This window comes from Hypanus sabinus, chromosome 6 (genome assembly GCF_030144855.1).
Source record: "Hypanus sabinus isolate sHypSab1 chromosome 6, sHypSab1.hap1, whole genome shotgun sequence".
Taxonomy (NCBI): domain Eukaryota; kingdom Metazoa; phylum Chordata; class Chondrichthyes; order Myliobatiformes; family Dasyatidae; genus Hypanus; species Hypanus sabinus.
Window position 1 is genome coordinate 83032749 of NC_082711.1, and position 18083 is coordinate 83050831.

The following is an 18083-nucleotide window of genomic DNA, read 5'->3' on the forward strand; positions in this document are numbered from 1 at the left end:
TACTGAAACCAACCCTGCAAATCTTCAAATGCTGGCAGATACTAAAGAGAAATTAGAGCAAGACATTACTCTTGAAGTAACCAAGAAAGTTTAAACAGCTTTTAAACAATGAAAATTATTTGACAAACTCTTATAATAAAAATAAACATATACACTTGTAGAGCTATTTAAATAGTATTAGTTTTGTTTAATTGTGCCCCAAGAAAGATAGTGATTCAGTTCTTGGAAAGACAGCTGGAAAACATCTGTGTAAACCAAGCTCCCACTTCAGTGCTATAGAGATTAACTAATGGGCAATTATTTAAAGGTTTTTTTGGGGGGGCAGAAATTGCTAATGTTTGACAGGAATACAGATCATTCTGTATTGAGGTGGGGCACACTGTATCTGCTTGGTGTGGGTGATGGTCTGACTATTAAACTCAACAGCTCTTGTTTTAGATGTTTCTGGTGTTAAATGTTGAATGAGTAAACCAGAGGTCCAGTAAATATTAAGAATCTTCTTGATGTTTGTAATTGCAAGACTGCGACGGGAGTTGGAGCCTTAGATCACTATTATCTGGTCAACAGTGAAAGTGCTTAGTGGAGGGGCAGCAGACAGGAGGACGGTTAACAGGATGGGGTAGATCATTTCTAACTCTTTCCTTCTTCACAACCCCCCCCCCCCCCCCACACACACACACACACTAATCTGAGTTGCAACTCGCCTGGGTTTCTGAATAAGTATCCTTTGCAAAGGCAGCCATAGCTACAGAAACCAGACACCGGTGCTACTCTTGCAAGTGTGAGGGTCACAAGGATAGAAAAATCGCGACCAGTTGATTCCCAATTTGATTCTGGAATCTGGCAGTGAGGAATTGAGGAATGTTGGAGTTGTTTATTTCACTGCCTGACAGCTGAAGGCCTCACTTTAACAGAATGGGCAGGTGGCTGCAGTTAGCTCAAAAACAGAAGTTGCAACCTTGAATATTTCATGTATTCAGAAACTATATAAAATTTCTCTAAATCAGGTTCTTCCTCCTGGAACCCAGACCCAAAAGGATGCAGATCTGTGGATTTCACGTCTGGTATTCTGATATAGTCTGACACTTAAAAACTGAAGAAACAGCATAGTTTTAAGTGATAAGATGGTAAACAAAAAGTGTTAAAGTCTATCAGACAGAAACCTTCCAAAGTCTATGGACAGGAAAAACTAGGATGGGAGTGGGATGATGAATGAAGGTATGGCTCTGGCAACAAAGGCATCTTGAACTTGGGATGACAATGAAGCTATGTGGTCCATTAAACCCTCTCTGGCTCCCAAGGAATCAATTCCATTCCCCTTCCTCATTTCCCTGTACCCCTGCAACTTGCTCTCACACATATCCATCAAATTTCCTTTGATTATTTAGACACTTACCTAATTTGAAAGGCAGGAAGAACCCAGAGCAACAGAGAGGAACCGACTCTATTCCAGAGAGAGTGTGCAAACTCCTTACATCTGAGGTCAGAATCACACTTAGGTTCATGGAGCTTCAAGGCAGCTGACAATTCCTTATGCAAAAATCTTATGGACCTAATATTCAAAAAGGTAATTGACCAGCAGACGTCAGTTCCACGTTTGGGTAGTGAAGATGTTTTCCCACATGTTGTGGCAAGTGGAAGCACCATTTCTTTGTATCTGCTTCACAATACTAGTTATATGGCAACCTATCCAATTCAAATGTATCCTAGTATTTCACTGCCTTATCCTTCAATTAAACTGTCAGATCCATTTACTGCTAGATACCCAGTAGGGAAATTTTTATGGGCTATGAGAAGTTATGACAATAGTAATGAAGACTTGTGCATCAAAACTTACCATCTCTAGTCAAGCTGTTTCAGGACAGAAGAAAATTTCCCAGATAAATACAGTCAAGCTAATTGTGTCTATTTAGTATTGGTTTGTTAATGTCAACATCTCCCTGGACATAGTGAAAAGCTGGTCTTGCATAATCTTTATGCAGATCAAACCATTACACACAGTGCGTGGAGCTTGAATAAGGCAACATGTTAACAATGGAGTATAAAGTGGTAACAGCTACTGAATGGTAGACAATGAAGTGCAAGATCACAATGAGGTAGATTTAAGAGGCCAGGAGTCCACTTTATTGTACAAGAGGTCTGTTGAAGGATCTGATAACAGTGGGGTAGAAGCTGATGGTATGCGCTTTCAGGCTTTTGTATCCTCTGCCCAATAGGAGAGGGGTGAAGAGAGAGTGTCCAGGGTGGGTGGTGATGCACCATCAATAACTCTCTGAGACATGAGGCGAGATATCGGCTTTTATTGACTGGAAGAAAGAACAAGCAGTAGTTGACCACCATACTACATCCTGGAGACTGAGGGCTGGGCTCAGGCCTCAATTGCCTTTATACAGGGGTCTGTGGGAGGAGCCACGGTCAATGGGAGGGGCCACAGGAGCAGTCAGCAGGGGGCGTGTCCAGACAGGTATATGTAGTTCACCATAGGTGGGTCTTTGGTTATGCAGCCTGCTTTACGGTGGCAGCCTGAGAAGTGTAGACAGGATCCATAGAGAGCAGGCTAATTCCTATTATGAGATATTAAACTGTGTCACAACTCTGTACTTTCTCGTAGTCACATGCAAAGTTGCTATACCAAGCTATCATGTGATTAGATGAATTCATTTGTGGTGCATCGATTAAAAAATTGGTAAGGATTGACAGGGACATGCTAGGTTTCATTAGCCTCCAGAGGAGGCAGAGGTGTTGATGAGCTTTCTTGGCTGTGTTGTCTACGTGGTTGGATCAGCACAAGTTATTGGTGATATTCACTACTAGGAACTTGAAGCTTTTCAAACTCAACACTATTGATGTAGACAGGAGCATGTATTCTATCCCTCTTTCTGAAGTCAATGACCAGCTCTTTTGATTTGTTGCCAGTGACGGAAAGGTTGTTGTCATAACATCTTGTCACTAAGCTTTCTATCTCCTTCCTCTACCTTGGCTCGTTGTATTTGAGGTGCAGCCCATTACAGTGGTATCGTCTGCATACTTGTAGATAGACTGGCCACATAGTCATGAAGGAACAGGGAGTAGAGTAGGGGGCTGAGGACACAACCTTGTCGGGCCAGGGAGAGGGCATCTGCCGTAGACGTGTTTCTGTGCTGGGCAAATTGCAGTCAGTTGCTTGGAAAGCTGGATTTGATACGTGCCAGACCAGCCTCTCAAAGCATTTTGTGATGGTAGATGTTAGAGCCACTGGACAGTAGTAATTAAGGAATGTTATTTTGTTTTTTCTTAGGTACTGGGTTGATTCTGGTATTCTTAAGGCAGGAGGTAACCACATCCTGAAGCAAGAATAGGTTAAAATTGTCCATTACCTTCTGTTCAAAACACTCACTGAATGTGCTTAACTCATTGGGAAGGGATGTGCTGTTGTTGGTGATGCTGCCCAACTTCATTTTGTAACCCATTACAGAATGTATTCACAGCTGGATTGAAACTCAATTTTGGACTGGTACTGTCTCTGAGCATCTCTGATAACTTTTTGGAGGTCATATCTTGATTTCTTATAAAAAGCAGGGTCGTCTGATTTGAAAGCAGGTCTAGACTTTAGAAGGGACTCGATCTTCTGATTCAGGACATCCAGCTTTTTACTGAATTTGGCTTCAGGAAGCACTGGTAAAGATGAAGTTAGTGGCAAAGGTAAAAACCACTCCAAAGATTGGAATCATATTTTACCATCACTAACTGGTGCACCATCAATACCATAGATGTCACATTTGACCAGAAACTCAACCATGTAGGTACTGAGTACAAGAGCAAATCAGGGGTTGGGTTTCATGTGGTGATTAATTGGCTTCCAGAAATACCAGAGCCTTTCCATCAGTTACAATGGACAAGTCAGGTGCTCGATGAAGTACTCTTCATGTGCCTGGATTAGTGCAGCCCCAACAGCTTGATGTTTGATAGTGTCTGAGAAAAGGGAGCTCACTTGATTGGCACCCAGTCCACAGAACTAAACATTCCTTTTCCCACTGGTACACAGAAACTGCAGTGTGTACTATTTCCAAAATATACTGCAGTTACAAACCCAGCCGATTCTGGTTATTGTCAACATCAAAAGGGCAAAATGGCAGAAGCTACATGGGAATACTACTACTCGTATGCTCTGCCCAAATTACACAGCTTAATGTCTTGGAGATGTATTGCTGTTCATTTATTGTAATGAGTGTAAATCCTGGAATTTCTACCAAGTAGGACCGTAGCTGATAGGATTACGGTGATTCACGATGGTGGCTCGTCTCCTCTTTTGGGAGTGTTTAAAAATGAACAATAAATGCTTTGCCAACAATGACCAGATCCCAAAAAAATGAATGAATAAAGAATGAATTGAATTTCAGAGACAGAATAGTCGACCACTGTGTTTGTAGCTTGTTTTGTATTAAATTGATCACGGACAATTTTGTTTTGGTCATTCATGTTTTCCAAGGGGGAAAGGAGAACTTCTTTAATGAGATTGTGAGTAACAGATTACCTAGAGTGGCAATAATGTTTAGCATAATAATAGGACGAGTAATAGTCCACTTGACCATCAAACCTGCTCTGCTATTCAACATGATTACAATTGACCCGTCCCAAGCCTCATCTCCTCATTGCCAGATCTCCAAAGCTCTCAACTCCCTGACCTTTCAAAAGTTTTTCGGTCTTAAATATCCTAAATAATCCAGCCTCCACAAGCCTCTGGGATAGAGAGCTTCCATGATTCACCACTCTGTATAATTGTTCCTACAAAGTTCAGAATATATTTTGTAAAAATGTGCAGGAAAAAAAAACAAAATCATGCAAACAATAAAAGTAAACAAATAACATTCAGAACTGAAATTCACAAAAGTGAGTCCACAGCCATGAAGTCAATTATCACTGCAACTGATTCAGGAGTCTGTTGATTCAGGTCCTGGCCTCAGCTCAGCACAGAGATGTGTAAACCTCATACAGCAGCAAGCTGAACACAAGCCCTGACACCCTAACCTTTTCAATCTGGCCTGGTATTTAAATCAGCCAAGCCTTGGGCCATTTCTCACTCTCTGACCCGGGGCCTGCCATTTTGATATGCTCTTGGGCCTGGGCCCTGCCAAGCACCCTGTAATGTTGCCACTTTGTCCCTGCATTTGAGATTCTCCCATTGGTGCAAATAGTTTCATAGCATACAGCATGGGAGCAGTCCTATCAACACAACGATACCACAATGATCAGATTGTTCAGCTGGTTTGTCCCAATTTCCTGCTTTCAGCCCATATCCCTCAAGGACCCTCCCCTTCATGTACATACCCAAGTTCTTAAATGACAATATCTTACCTGCTCTGGCAGCTCATTCCATATACTCACCAGCTTCCGCATGAAAAACTTGTCTCCTGGGTCCCTTCAGTCTTTCCCCTCTCCTCAAATCTACGTCTCCAAATTTTGGACTCCCCCCATTTTATCCGCGCCTCTCATAATTTGAAAGACTTCTGTAAGGTCACTCCTCATTCTACATTCCAAGGAATAAAGACCTAGCCTGGCCAGCCTTTCCCTCCGTTCCTTACAACATCCTCAAATACTTCCAGTTTAACCACATCTTTCCTGTAACAGGGTGATCAAACTGTAGAAGTATTCCAGGTGCAGCCTCACCAATAACTTGTATAGCTGTGACTTAATGCTTCATCTCCTATATTTAATGCCCTGACTGATGAAGGCTTGTGCCTCCCACTTCCTTGTCTACTTGTGACACTGCACTCATACTTCCCAGTCTCTAGTACTCTACCTACACTGGGCTGGCTTTCCAAAATACAGTACGGTTTAACATGTTGTAAAATTACATGCAAGTTCAACTTGTGAGATGGAATCTAGATTTTTTGGTTTAGTTGAATTATTTTTTCATTTTCTAACACACAAAAAAAATCAACACAATGTGTTAAGTTTTCAGATAAACATTCCTGTAGAGAACAAATGCCATATGTAATAATTATGGTTTAAGATCAAAAATAAATTGTTCTTCAGATTTTTAACTTCTAATGGGTAGAAATTACCTGAAGTTGGGTAATCTCACATACAAAATGTATGTGAGGTAGAGCACAGCAGTATACTATTATAGAATTACTTTTTTCTTGGCTCAAGCTGGTAAAACCTAAGTTACAGGCATAACCAAGCACGTTCATTTCTCAATTGCTAGGAATTTTCGAACTATTCTAGTGGCGTTTAGTATTGCAGTCTTCTGAGGACTTATATAGATATTTTTGTGTAGGGCTAATTGTTTAATGCTGTTGCATAGTGACTTTAGGATGATATCAGTTGTAGATATTGCTACTAGTACAACATAGAATTATTACTACAACCTTTCATTAGCTTCTATTATTCACCTAAAGTTCCACAGTAACTTCCCACAGTATTATTCATAGTATATAATATTACTTCCTTATGTCCTACAACTGGAAAGCAGCCTATCCTCTTGTTTACATTTGCTCAATAAAATCAGATTACATTTTTTTCTACATTGTAAGTGAACAATGTCCACCATGTCATTGTTTTCTTTTTGTATCCTGAGATGTAGAAATACTTAATCCGGTTGCAAGCATGCAAGACTAGCCCACCAATGCATTAATTTCGTTTGTGCTAAAATATTAATTTTGTTCATTTTGTTTATATAAATCTGTAGGAATATCAACTTTGTAACATCAACCTATGCCCAGAACTGAAGAAGACCACTCCTTGGACCCCTTGGACACCTGTTAACATTTCTGACAATGGAGGTCATTATGAGCAGAGATTTAGGTACACGTGCAAGGCACGCTTGGCTGACCCAAACCTCTTAGATGTTGGCCGTCAAAGGATAGAGATGCGGTACTGTTCCAGCGATGGATCAACGGGTTGTTCTGCAGGCGGTGAGTGGACAGCAAAATCTTGAGTTTTGGAATTATATAGCTTCCCTTAGACGTGAATGATTGAGAACTTTGATTTAGGGTACTTAAAATCATAGAAAATTACCTTCAAATGTTCCCTGCAGCCCGTGGATCTGTAAGCAGCCCAAATAGATGGTTAAGATGTGGTTTCAGACGTCATAGCAAGCTATGGACTGTATCAACATTTCTCAGTCTTTTATTTTGAAAGGTTGAGCTTATCTATGAATTTTTAAAATAAGGGACAGTTGTATTATGCTAAAGCATAATGATTAATTACTAATAAGGCCCTATTATTTTTGGCATGTAGGTTTATAAACTTGACACATAATATTGATATGAAGGTGTTTGCAAAAAGATGTGTACATGATGCAAATTACAAACTTGAGGAAAAATTGCAGATGCTGGAAATCCTGATGAAGGGTCTTGAGCTGAAACATCGACTGTTTGTTCTTTCCCATGGACGCTGCCTGCTCTGCTGAGCTCCTCCAGCATTTTCTGTGTGTGTTGCTTTACATGATGTAATTCTGCTTCCAACCGTTCGCACTCTGTCTTCATGATTTACAGAAAGCGATTTGAGCCTCTTGTGCAATAGAGACTCCAGAAAAAATGCAGTCCATTCATTTCAGAGTATGATGAATTATTAAATTACTAATTAGCAAACAAGTTTCCTTCATCTAATGGGCTATTCTGTGTATGTGAAAACCAAAACCAAAGTACAACCCAGGAAGCAACATAACTCTTAGAGTCTTAGGCTGGTTTATATTTGGCAGGTACAAATAGATAAAAATTAAAAGTAGAAATATCTCTGGTTTTCTTTCTTAGCATAGAATTCATGAGCCCTGAAGACAATATTCCACCTATCTGGCTAAGCTCAGCTAATTTAGCACAAGCTTGTGACCGAGCTTGGAACCAGATTTGCACCTACAAATATACTCTCCACACACTCAGCTACACTAACACTTAATGCACTGATTTGTATGCTTATCCTTGATAACAGAAACTTCAGATGTGCCAAATTAGATGGTAAATGCAACAGCTGCTTGAATGGAGTATTAAGAGAATGGTGATTTTGGAAAAATTGATTTACAGTGTATGTAATGAAAAAAAAACCCAGTAAACCATAAAAGGAATAGATTGTAAAAGTAACTTTCCGGAAGTGAGGAACAACTTTTTGCAGAAGTAATATAAGAAAGTTATCCATTAGTTAGGGTCTGGAATATACTGCCGGAGATAGAAGTGAAAACAGGTTTATTTGTAACATTCAGGAAGAAGATGCTGAGGTATCAGAAATGAAGGGATTTGCGGGGCTTTGTAGAGTGGTTACGGGTAGAGACTAGCCATTGCATACATTTTACAGATCACAACTGTGTTGTCTGAGCTTTACTGTGCATGCATCCTGGCACAAGTAAATGAACATCTCATATTAGAGAGATTAGATGAGAGAAATAGCCCAATACTTACAATACAAAATTCATTCTGTCTGTCTCTATATTTCCAACATAAAGGGTTGTGCTGCGTACCAGCCAAAAGTTCCATGAAGAATTGTTGACTGGTCTGTGATTTCAGAAGCATATTCTATTGTTCGCACCTATACACAGAAGTACTAAAGTTGGGAACATGGTGGAGATCAGATGCACACATCAAACCTTGTACTCTTTTCCTGGACTCACATCAATCCAGTGGTGGTGTGTATATTGCAGAGCTTGAGAGCCAGCTATACCAGCCACATCAGCACATTCAGCACAGCCCGTTCATTGGAGCGGGCTTGGTAATTTTCATGGAATAAAAATAATTCAATTTTTTTCATTTTGTTGTATATTTTAATTGAGGGTTTGAATTATTGAAAGTTTACAAAGTGGAAAATGATTTGCCTATTGAGTTTGTGTCAGAGGAATAAAAGCTATTGACCTCATCTCCCACTTTGCAGCACTTGGCTTAGCATGCCACAATTTTTGAAATGCAGGTTCAAATTCACATTCATTTATTTATTACATGCACATTGAAACATACAGAGAAATGTGTCATTTGTGTTGACCACCAGTGCAAGTGTCTCTGCACGTTCTGGCGCCTACATAGCATACCCACAATGTTCACAGAGCACCAACAACACCAGGACAGCAAAGAAACAATACAGGTGAAACAAGTCTCAATCTCTTTCTCTCACTCCCTCTCCCTCTCCCTCGCCCTCTCTCTTCTTTCTCTGTGACACAGACATACCCTGCTAAGAGGGTATGAATGAGGGCCCCAAAGTCCAGGCTTCAAACTCCAGACTTGCTGATGATAGGACCACAAACACTAGGCCTCGAACTCTGGTCTTTCACTCCAGTGTACCTAGAAGGTCAGTGGCCATCGTACCTCCTGGCCAGGCAGAATCTGATCCTGGAACCCAGGAATGATTTGCTGACCTGGTGGGGGCACCAGACCTCATCCTCACTGGTTTGTCAGCCTGACATCCATTCATAGGTATCCTTTGTCACATGTCCACATCATTGGCCTTTGAACACAGAGCAGAGACCTAGACTCCAGCCAGCTCTCTAACTCCCCCATATTCCTGTTCCTAACCAGATCCCAAATTCCCTTCTCTGTCCCCAAAACCATCCCTACAAACATAAAACACTGAGCCATGACCTCATTAGAATCTGAGCTTTGTTTAGATGTGATTATGGTTTCTGTATCTTCCGCAACTGAGTTGTAGACTCCTACCATAATCATTTCCCCTTTCATTCTTCTTCTGCTTATTTTAAATATATGTCTCCTGATTTCTGATCCATCAGTAAAGGGAAATAGTTTCTTCTATTTGTCTGTGGCCTTCATAATTTTATACATCTCAATTAATCTCAGCTACTTCTTTTCCAAACTCTGGCTCTCAGTATTTTCTGTTTTTCCAATTTTGGCAAGATTGGAATGCTACTATCTTTGGCAACCAGAACTCTACACATAACTCATTGTGTGGCCTGACAAGTGTTCTACACAGCACAGTTTCCCTGCTCTCTTATATTCTGCACAGTAGCGAATAAGGGGAAGTATCTTGTAAGCCTTTAACCACATTGTCTACCTGGCCTGTTTCCTTTCATGTTTTTGAGGATGCAAATTACAATTGTCCCTGTTCCCTCATGCTTCGTAATCCCTTCACATTCATTGTACATTCTTTTGTCTTGTTGTATCTCCCCAAATGCATCAATATTACATCATTGCTTCCCAGAATTAAATTCATCTGCCACGTTTCTGCTTGATAAATCAGACTTTTATTCTCCTCCTGATATCCAAAGGTTTCCTTCCCACTGTCGACAGCCATATTTTGTATCATCTGAAAATGTATTTCTTGTGTCCTCTACATTTATATAAAAATCATGAATATGAATGTGAAAATACAAATGGATTCTTTGTATGGAGCCTAATAGAGTCCCACTGGTAAGAGCCTTTGAGTTACAATACCAGCAGCCATTGCCTTTTGTCATTGACTCAGTTCGATCTTCCATTCTCCTTTGATCCCAAATTCTTTATGCTTTCTTGAGCAGCCTGCTATGTTGGAACTTGTCAAAAGCTTTGCTAAAATCAATGTAGACTATATCAAACACACTGCCTTCTTTATTACCTCCTTGAAAAATTCAATCAATGTAGATCACACAAGACTTTTCCTTAATAAATACACGCTGACTGCTCTTGATTAATCTGTGCCTTTTGAAATAAAGTTCTGCACTGACCCTCAACATTATGGGTGAAATCAATTAAATTGCTCCTGAAAGATCAATTTCTTGAGCAGCATGCACAGAATGCTAGAGGACCTCAGCAGGTCAGACAGCATCTATGGAGGGAAACAAACTGTTGATGTTTCGAGCCGAGACATTTTATCAGATCAATTTCTGGATTTTTTTTTAGTAAGGACAATGTGAGAATTATAAGGTACTTTGAAACATGATTAGGATAAATCTTTGTAACTGAGTTGGTAATGTGAGCCCTTGCAGTTAAGGTCAATTCCAAAAATGTAGACAGACAGATAGAGGTAGTATTACACGGAATACCCAGAAAAATACACCAGTGGAGTCCTTGAAATAAAACCACTAATTATTTAAACAATAAAAAGGAGAAACTGGTAAATGGGTGGGGGAATAAGTCAGTTAATAAGTCTCACGACATATGCCGGTGATATTAAATCTGATTCTAATAACCCTTCCAGAAAGCTTGCAGGCCCTTTCATCAAAGAAAGATGATTTCTGTTTCTGTTTAATTTGTTTCTGCTTCTTTTTAGTCATCTTCAAGGACAGACTAGGCGAAGGCCTTGACCAGGAAAGCTGCTAAAGATTTCAGAAAACCTCACTGTGAAATAGTCTTTTGTTGCACCTGTATCAGAGGAGCGTAAAACATAGGAGCAGAAGGCCATTCAGCCCATCGAGTCTTCTCCCACATTCCATCATGGCTGATTTATTATCCCTCTCATCCCCATTCTCCTGCCCTCTCCCCGTAACGTTGGCGAATCAAGAACCTGTCAACCTCCACTTTAACGGCTTGACCACCACAGCCATCCACAGATTCACTAACTTCTGGCTAATAAAATTCCTCCTCATCTCTATTCTAAATGGACATCCCTCTATTATGAAGCTGTGCTCTCTGGTTCTAGACTCCCCCATTATAGGAAAAAACCCCTTACAGTTATTTCTATCTCAGCCGTTCAACATTTAATAGGTTCCAATGAGATTCCCCCCTCCCACCACCAATTCTTTTAAACTCCGGCATGTATAGGTCCAAAGCCATAAAACTCACCTAATATGTTAACCCTCTCACTTTTGGAATCATTCTCATGAACCTCCTCTGAACCCTCATCAAAGCCAGCACATCCTTTCTTACATAAGGGGCCCAAAACTGCTGACAATACTCCAAGTGTGGTCTGGCCAATGCCTTATAAAGCTGCAGCATTACATCTTTGCTTTTATATTCTGGTCCTCTTGAAATGAATGCTAACATTGCTTTTGCCTTCATTACCACAAACTCAACCTGCAAGTTTACCTTTAGGGAGTCCTTCACAAGGACTCCCAAGTCCTTTTGCACCTCTCACTTATGCCCTTTCTCCCCATTTAAAAAATAGTGTATGCCTTTAATCCTTCTACTTATGTGCATGGCTCTACACTTCTCTATATCTGCCATTTTCTTGTTCATTCTCCCAATTGTTTATGTTCTTCTGCTGACTCCCTGCTTCCTCAACACTACCTGCCCCTTCACCTATCCTCTGCAAATGCAGCCACAATGTCAGCAATTCCATTATCCAAGTTATTGATATACAGTCGACCCTCCTTATCCACGAGGGATTGGTTCCGGGACCCCTCGTGGATACCAAGATTCACAGATGCTCAAGTTCCTTATTCAACCTGTCTCAGTGCAGTGGACATTAGGACCCAGCGGTAGAGATCTGAATCCATAATCTGTTCACGAAAATAATCACGATCGCAATTGAAAATAAAGTGGATATAATAAAGCAATCGGGAAGAGGTGAAATGCTATTGGTCATTTGAAGTGTTAGGCTACAGTCAGTCAACGATCGGAACAATTTTAATGGATGAAGTGAGAAAGGCTGTGCCCCGATGAAAGCTACAATTATTACTAATCAACACAGTAGCTTAATTATTAGGTTTTGGGTTTTTGATCCTCACATCAACCCGGCACGGTGGAGAGCGCACTCAATAGCGGTCTGTCACTGGATCGAACTCGGGAAGAAGTTCCCGAGCCCGGCACTGAAACATACCTTCTTAAGTGTTTTATATGCATAGAAAGATAAAATATGTACTATATATTAAGACAAACATTTGACTAACTGACGCCAAATAATACCAGATGTACCTGTTCTGACTTACTGAGTAAGAGAACTACCGATTTTTTTCTATCCCAATCCATGGTAAGCCTCGTACATCCTCCAGTATACTTTAAATCATCTCTAGGTTACTTATAATACCTAATACAATGTAAATGCTATGTAAAGTAGTTGTTATACTGCATTGTTTAGGGAATAATGACAAGAAAAAAAAGTCTGTACATGCTCGAACAAGTGCTGGAAGAGCACTTCCGGGTTTTCGCGATTCGTGGTTGGTTGGATTCACACATGCGGAACTCGCAGATAAGGAGGGCCGACTGTATAACGTGAAAAGTAGTGCTTCCAATACCAACCCCTGTGAAACACCACTAATCACCAGCAGCCAACCAGAAAAGGCCTCCTTTATTCCCACACTTTACCTCCTGCCAATCAGCTAATTTTCTGTCCATGGTAGTATCTTTCCTATGATACCATGAGCTCTAATCTTGTTAAGCAGCTTCATGTGTGGCACCTTGTTAAAGGCCATTTGAAAGTCCATCATGAGATGTTATTTGTGTTGTGCTCCTGTATAGGGTCAATGCACTTCCAAAACTAATGGATTGGTACAGTAATGAATCATAAAGAGCTTTTGGTTCAGAATGTGATGGCATATCTCAGGAAGGTTATATTGGTCTTGAGAGGCTTGGAGTGTTATATCAGTCCTTAAAATTTATAGCTTTTTCCAGACGCCACTGTCAGTGACTTGTAGGATTTTCCCCTGCTTGTTCCACATGTTAAAGTGCAAGGCCTGTTCTATTATAGTCAACACATGCTTATGCTCCTACCAGCAGAGGTATTTTTAGACCATGGTCTGGAAACTTCCTGTTCAGGGTATTTTAATCTTACTCTTATTTTTCTTTTATTCTTTGACTTCAATGGGTTGATCTTCCATCTGAGCACTATCACTTTGGCGGAACTTGACTCTGTTTCTCCATAAAGTGCCATTAATCCAGCAGTTCTGTGAGCTTCAGCCATCAATGGCTGTCTGATAGCCTCTTTGTGAAGTCTATCACACAGGTCTGCAGGTTTTCGCAGATTTGGGAAATTGCGTGCTGGTCCTGTGACAGGTTAAGCCAGGCACAAGTATAGCAGTTTTATTAAAATCAATGGGGAAAAGCAGCCAGGGATTGGTAAATAGACCTTGTTGTTTGAATTAATCCAATTTGCTTTGCATTTAATGTTCTCTTTTAAGTTTAATATTATTTATATTTTTAAATATTTTAATACTTCCATGTTGATATTGAATATTTATTAAAACTATGCTCCCATACAATATTAGCTCTGCCATCATTTGCTTTTCTCAGTAGGTAAGGAATTTATATTTTTAGTTCCAAATTTAAGACTTTGATTCTATGACCTTATCCCTTTCTTCCTAAAGGGTTTTCTGGAAGCATCTTACGATATGGGAGGTTTTCTGTTTACACAGTCAATGGGGCTTGGTCTGCTTGGCTGCCATGGACTCAGTGTAGCAGAGACTGCAGTCGAGGAATTCGAAGTCGTAAACGATTGTGCAATAATCCTGAGCCAAGGAATGGAGGAATTCCCTGCCTAGGGCAATCAGTTGAATACCAGGAATGTAATATCATGCCTTGTCCAGGTATTTGCTGCTGCTCTGTGTCTAAAAATGACCTGTATAAAGGTGACAGGCTAAAACTGAGGATTCCAAATAAAATGAATGTTTCAAATCTAAGCAATTATATTCTTTTCCCTGGTGTATATTATGCATGAAGAGAAGGAAAGGTGGGGAAAAGTAGAAATATGCACATATCAACACTGTCAAATGTGAATATGAATTGATACTATCTTTCTCATTGCCAGGAACACCTAAAGATTGTACCCAAGATTGATGTGATATATTCTCTTCACATCTTGCTACATATATCCTACAAGGATATATATCTAATATCCTACAAGGCCATACTGTTTTATCCACCATAAGTCATGTGAAGGGGTGCATGAGTTCTACTAGGATTCTAATCCTGAGCATTTATCTTAACCTACAATCAGCTGAATTACTTACTGTCTGTTTATATTATGCAAAGGCAGAATTAATAAAAGCGTTATTTCATTGGTCTGTGTATAGTCTAATATTAAAGTAATTTCTGAATCCAAATAACACATAGTTTTGGATCTATTAAAGCACGTAGAAATAAACAAAGCTTCTTTTTATTATGATAAGTTAGAGGAGATTGGTATCATAGCTAATATTTATTTAGGTTCATTTCTGCATTTGCCTGTTAATAGTTTGATTTATGATTGATATTACTGTTGCTTTTCACATGCCTTAAAATGATCTATAGTTGGCTAACTATTCTAGACTGACTACCTACAATAACAAGAATTGTTCCTGGACATTGAATTATTTATAAGAGGAGTTTACAAATATTGAATATTTTTAAATAAGTTTTTGGCTCAAGAGAAAGGGTGTTAAGGTAGAACTCCTGTGGTTTCCGGTGGCAAGAATGGAAGATAAAAACAATTACAAACCAAAATGTTATTGAGACATTTTTGCAGAATGGAACATAATTTAATCCAGGATAAATGTTTGGACCTCTTTGTATTCCAAAATCTGTCATAGACCATCAGAGAATTTGGGACTCATGTTTATCTAAAATATTTTTTTCTCATATGCCCAAGCTAATAATAAATAAACTGTATCTCAAATGTTTCAATCTTCAAATTTTGACATCAATACTGTGATTGAAACAGGTTCTCACATCTGCCATAGTATGTGATGAAAATACAGCTAGGTATCAGCTGCAGCACCACAGGAATAATTGAAAACTTATCAGTGGCTGAAATGAAAAATATCTACAAAGAGCTTAGCAGCCCCCATTTGGTGCTGTGTTGTGAGTTTCATCGTCACTGCATTTGGTGTTTGATTAAATGCAGAATCTGCAGATTGATTTATGTTGTTCATAGTCTGGCAGAGCACAGAAACATTAATGAAGAGGAGACAAAGTTGTATTCCTGATTTACATATGTACATAAAAGAGGGTTCCTATTTTCTTTATACACCATTCGCTGAGTTCTGAATAGAAGATTATATATGTTGAATATTCTCACATCATCTATCATAAATAGGTCAATTTCAGAGACAAAAACCACATCTTCCTGCCACTTTATCCCTTCACATCCAATCTTTTATTGCTTCTTTTAAAATTCCTGTTTATCGCTTCAAAATTTTTGTTGCTCTGTTGAAACTGTTATGCATTCCACTGAATGCATCTATGTATTAGAAAGGATGTTATGGAGTTGTTTTGGCAATGTGATAAGGCTGTTGGCACTTCACGTTTTTGCCCACTTTAATTGAAGAATTCTGAGAATGGGTGGCAGACAGCCCCTTGGATGTTGTGATTGCAGAAATTAAAGTGCACGTGTAGATGGACTTTTGATGTTTTGATGTCCCCTAAGGTTAGGGGAAGATTTGTTGAGTTTTACCAGTAGCAGCAGCACTACGTGTGTGTGTCCTTTATAAAGTACATGGTACATTTAAGGCAGCAGGTCACTTGTATATAATTTTTTTGCCTGACCAGATGCAGCATAGAACTGTGCCTGAGCTGAGTGACCATAAGGGGAAAGCTTTAAAGTCATGGAACAATTCTGATAAAATTGTGGTACCTGACACAAATATAACAAGTCCCTCTGGGTCATTTGCTTTGTATTAATTTCCAAAAATTATATTCTTTTAAGTAGGAAAGTGATTTCAAATATGTCTGAATAGAACATAAGCAGTTAAGACATAGGACCAGTAGTTGGCCTTCTATCCCTTTGAGCCTTTGCTATTGATCAAGATCAGAGTTCATCTTCAATCCATGCAGTTTCTAGCGTTATCCTCAATGTCGTTGATACCTTGAGCCAGTTGAATGAATCTTTGCTATGACCAAATACATCCTTTCTTGGGCAAGGTGACCGCAACTGTAGACAGTACTCAAGACATGGTTTCATTAATGTCCTATACAATTGCAAAAAATCTTTATTAGTCCTGTATTCAAACTCTCTTTATTATATTATAATGTCATTTGTCTTCTTAATTGATTGAAGCTTTGACCCCTTTGTTGGTTGCTTTAAACCATGATGTTACTCAAGCTGTCAGCATTTATCGAATGCTGTTTTCGATCATATTTACCAAGTTACATTTTTCCACATTACAAGTTGAGTGAGTGGGCCATACTTTTGCCCACTTACTCAGCTAGTCCATAGCCCCTTGGAGCCTCCTTACATCCTTCTCCATATTTACAATCCAAATTTAATTCACTTCGCTAAATTGTTGTATCATCCTTATTACCTTCAATAGGTCTTATTGAAAATGAAGACAATAAAAACACTAACCCGGAAATGTAATTTGCATTGCTGGATATCTTTTAAATAAAAATAGAAAAGTTTTGGAAATACTCAACAGGTTAGGCTGCAACAATAGGAAGACAAATTATTACAATGTTTCAGGTTACATACTATTCATATGAATGGTTACTATTTGTTTATTTTTAAAGTGGATGGTGGTTGGTCATGTTGGTCTTCGTGGTCCAAGTGCTCAGTTACTTGTGGAGGTGGACATTACATGAGGACGCGGTCCTGCAGCAATCCTGCACCCGCCTATGGTGGAGACATCTGTCTGGGCCTGCATACCGAAGAAGCTCTATGTAACACACATCCTTGTCCAGGTAGGGAAGATAGAATACATCAGAGGATCTTTAAATATCCTTACTGAATGATTACTCTGCTATTTTAAAAATGATTTTTGTGGAAATGTGTTGATGACTGTAAGACATGACTATAAGTTAGAAAAATGTGCAGAAAGTCAAATAATGTTTCCATTTTTTTCCTTCAAGGTGGAAGAGTTATATGCACAGAAGAGTGATATCTTGCAATTTAGAAGGCTAAACCAGGATAGGACTTGGTGAATGGTAGGGCACTGAGAAGTATGGTAGAACAAAGAGATCTGGGAATACAGATCCATAATTCCTTGAAAATGGTGTCACAGGTAGATAGAGTTATAAAGAGAGCTTTTAGCACCTTGGGCTTTATAGATCAGAGAACTGAATACAAATATTGCGATGTTACGTTGATGAGGCCAAAACTGGAATATTGTGTGTAGTTTTGGTCACTTATGGACAGGAAAAATATCAATAAGATTGAAAGAGTACAGAGAAAAGATTACAATGTTAATACCGGTTTGAGAATCTGAGTTATATTTAAAGGTTGAATAGGCTAGACACTATTCCCAGGAATGTAGGAGAATGAGGGGAGATTTGATGTATGTGTGTGTGTAAATATCTAGAAGTGCCAGCTGGCTCTTTCCACTGAGGATGGATGAGACAAGAAAT

At 39.3% G+C, this 18083-nt stretch overlaps 1 protein-coding gene across 4 annotated transcripts in view; it reads left to right on the top strand.

The window, feature by feature from the left end:
• Window positions 1-18083, top strand: part of sema5a (sema domain, seven thrombospondin repeats (type 1 and type 1-like), transmembrane domain (TM) and short cytoplasmic domain, (semaphorin) 5A) — a 225063-nt gene that overhangs the window by 187804 nt on the left and 19176 nt on the right. For 3 of the 4 annotated variants that reach the window (XM_059972528.1, XM_059972527.1, XM_059972530.1), the window contains exons 18-20: window positions 6671-6896; window positions 14135-14353; window positions 17250-17420. In XM_059972528.1, the coding sequence (XP_059828511.1) occupies window positions 6671-6896; window positions 14135-14353; window positions 17250-17420 (616 nt within the window). The remainder of the gene's footprint in view (window positions 1-6670; window positions 6897-14134; window positions 14354-17249; window positions 17421-18083) is intronic. The other variant, XM_059972531.1, reaches the window with a different exon arrangement.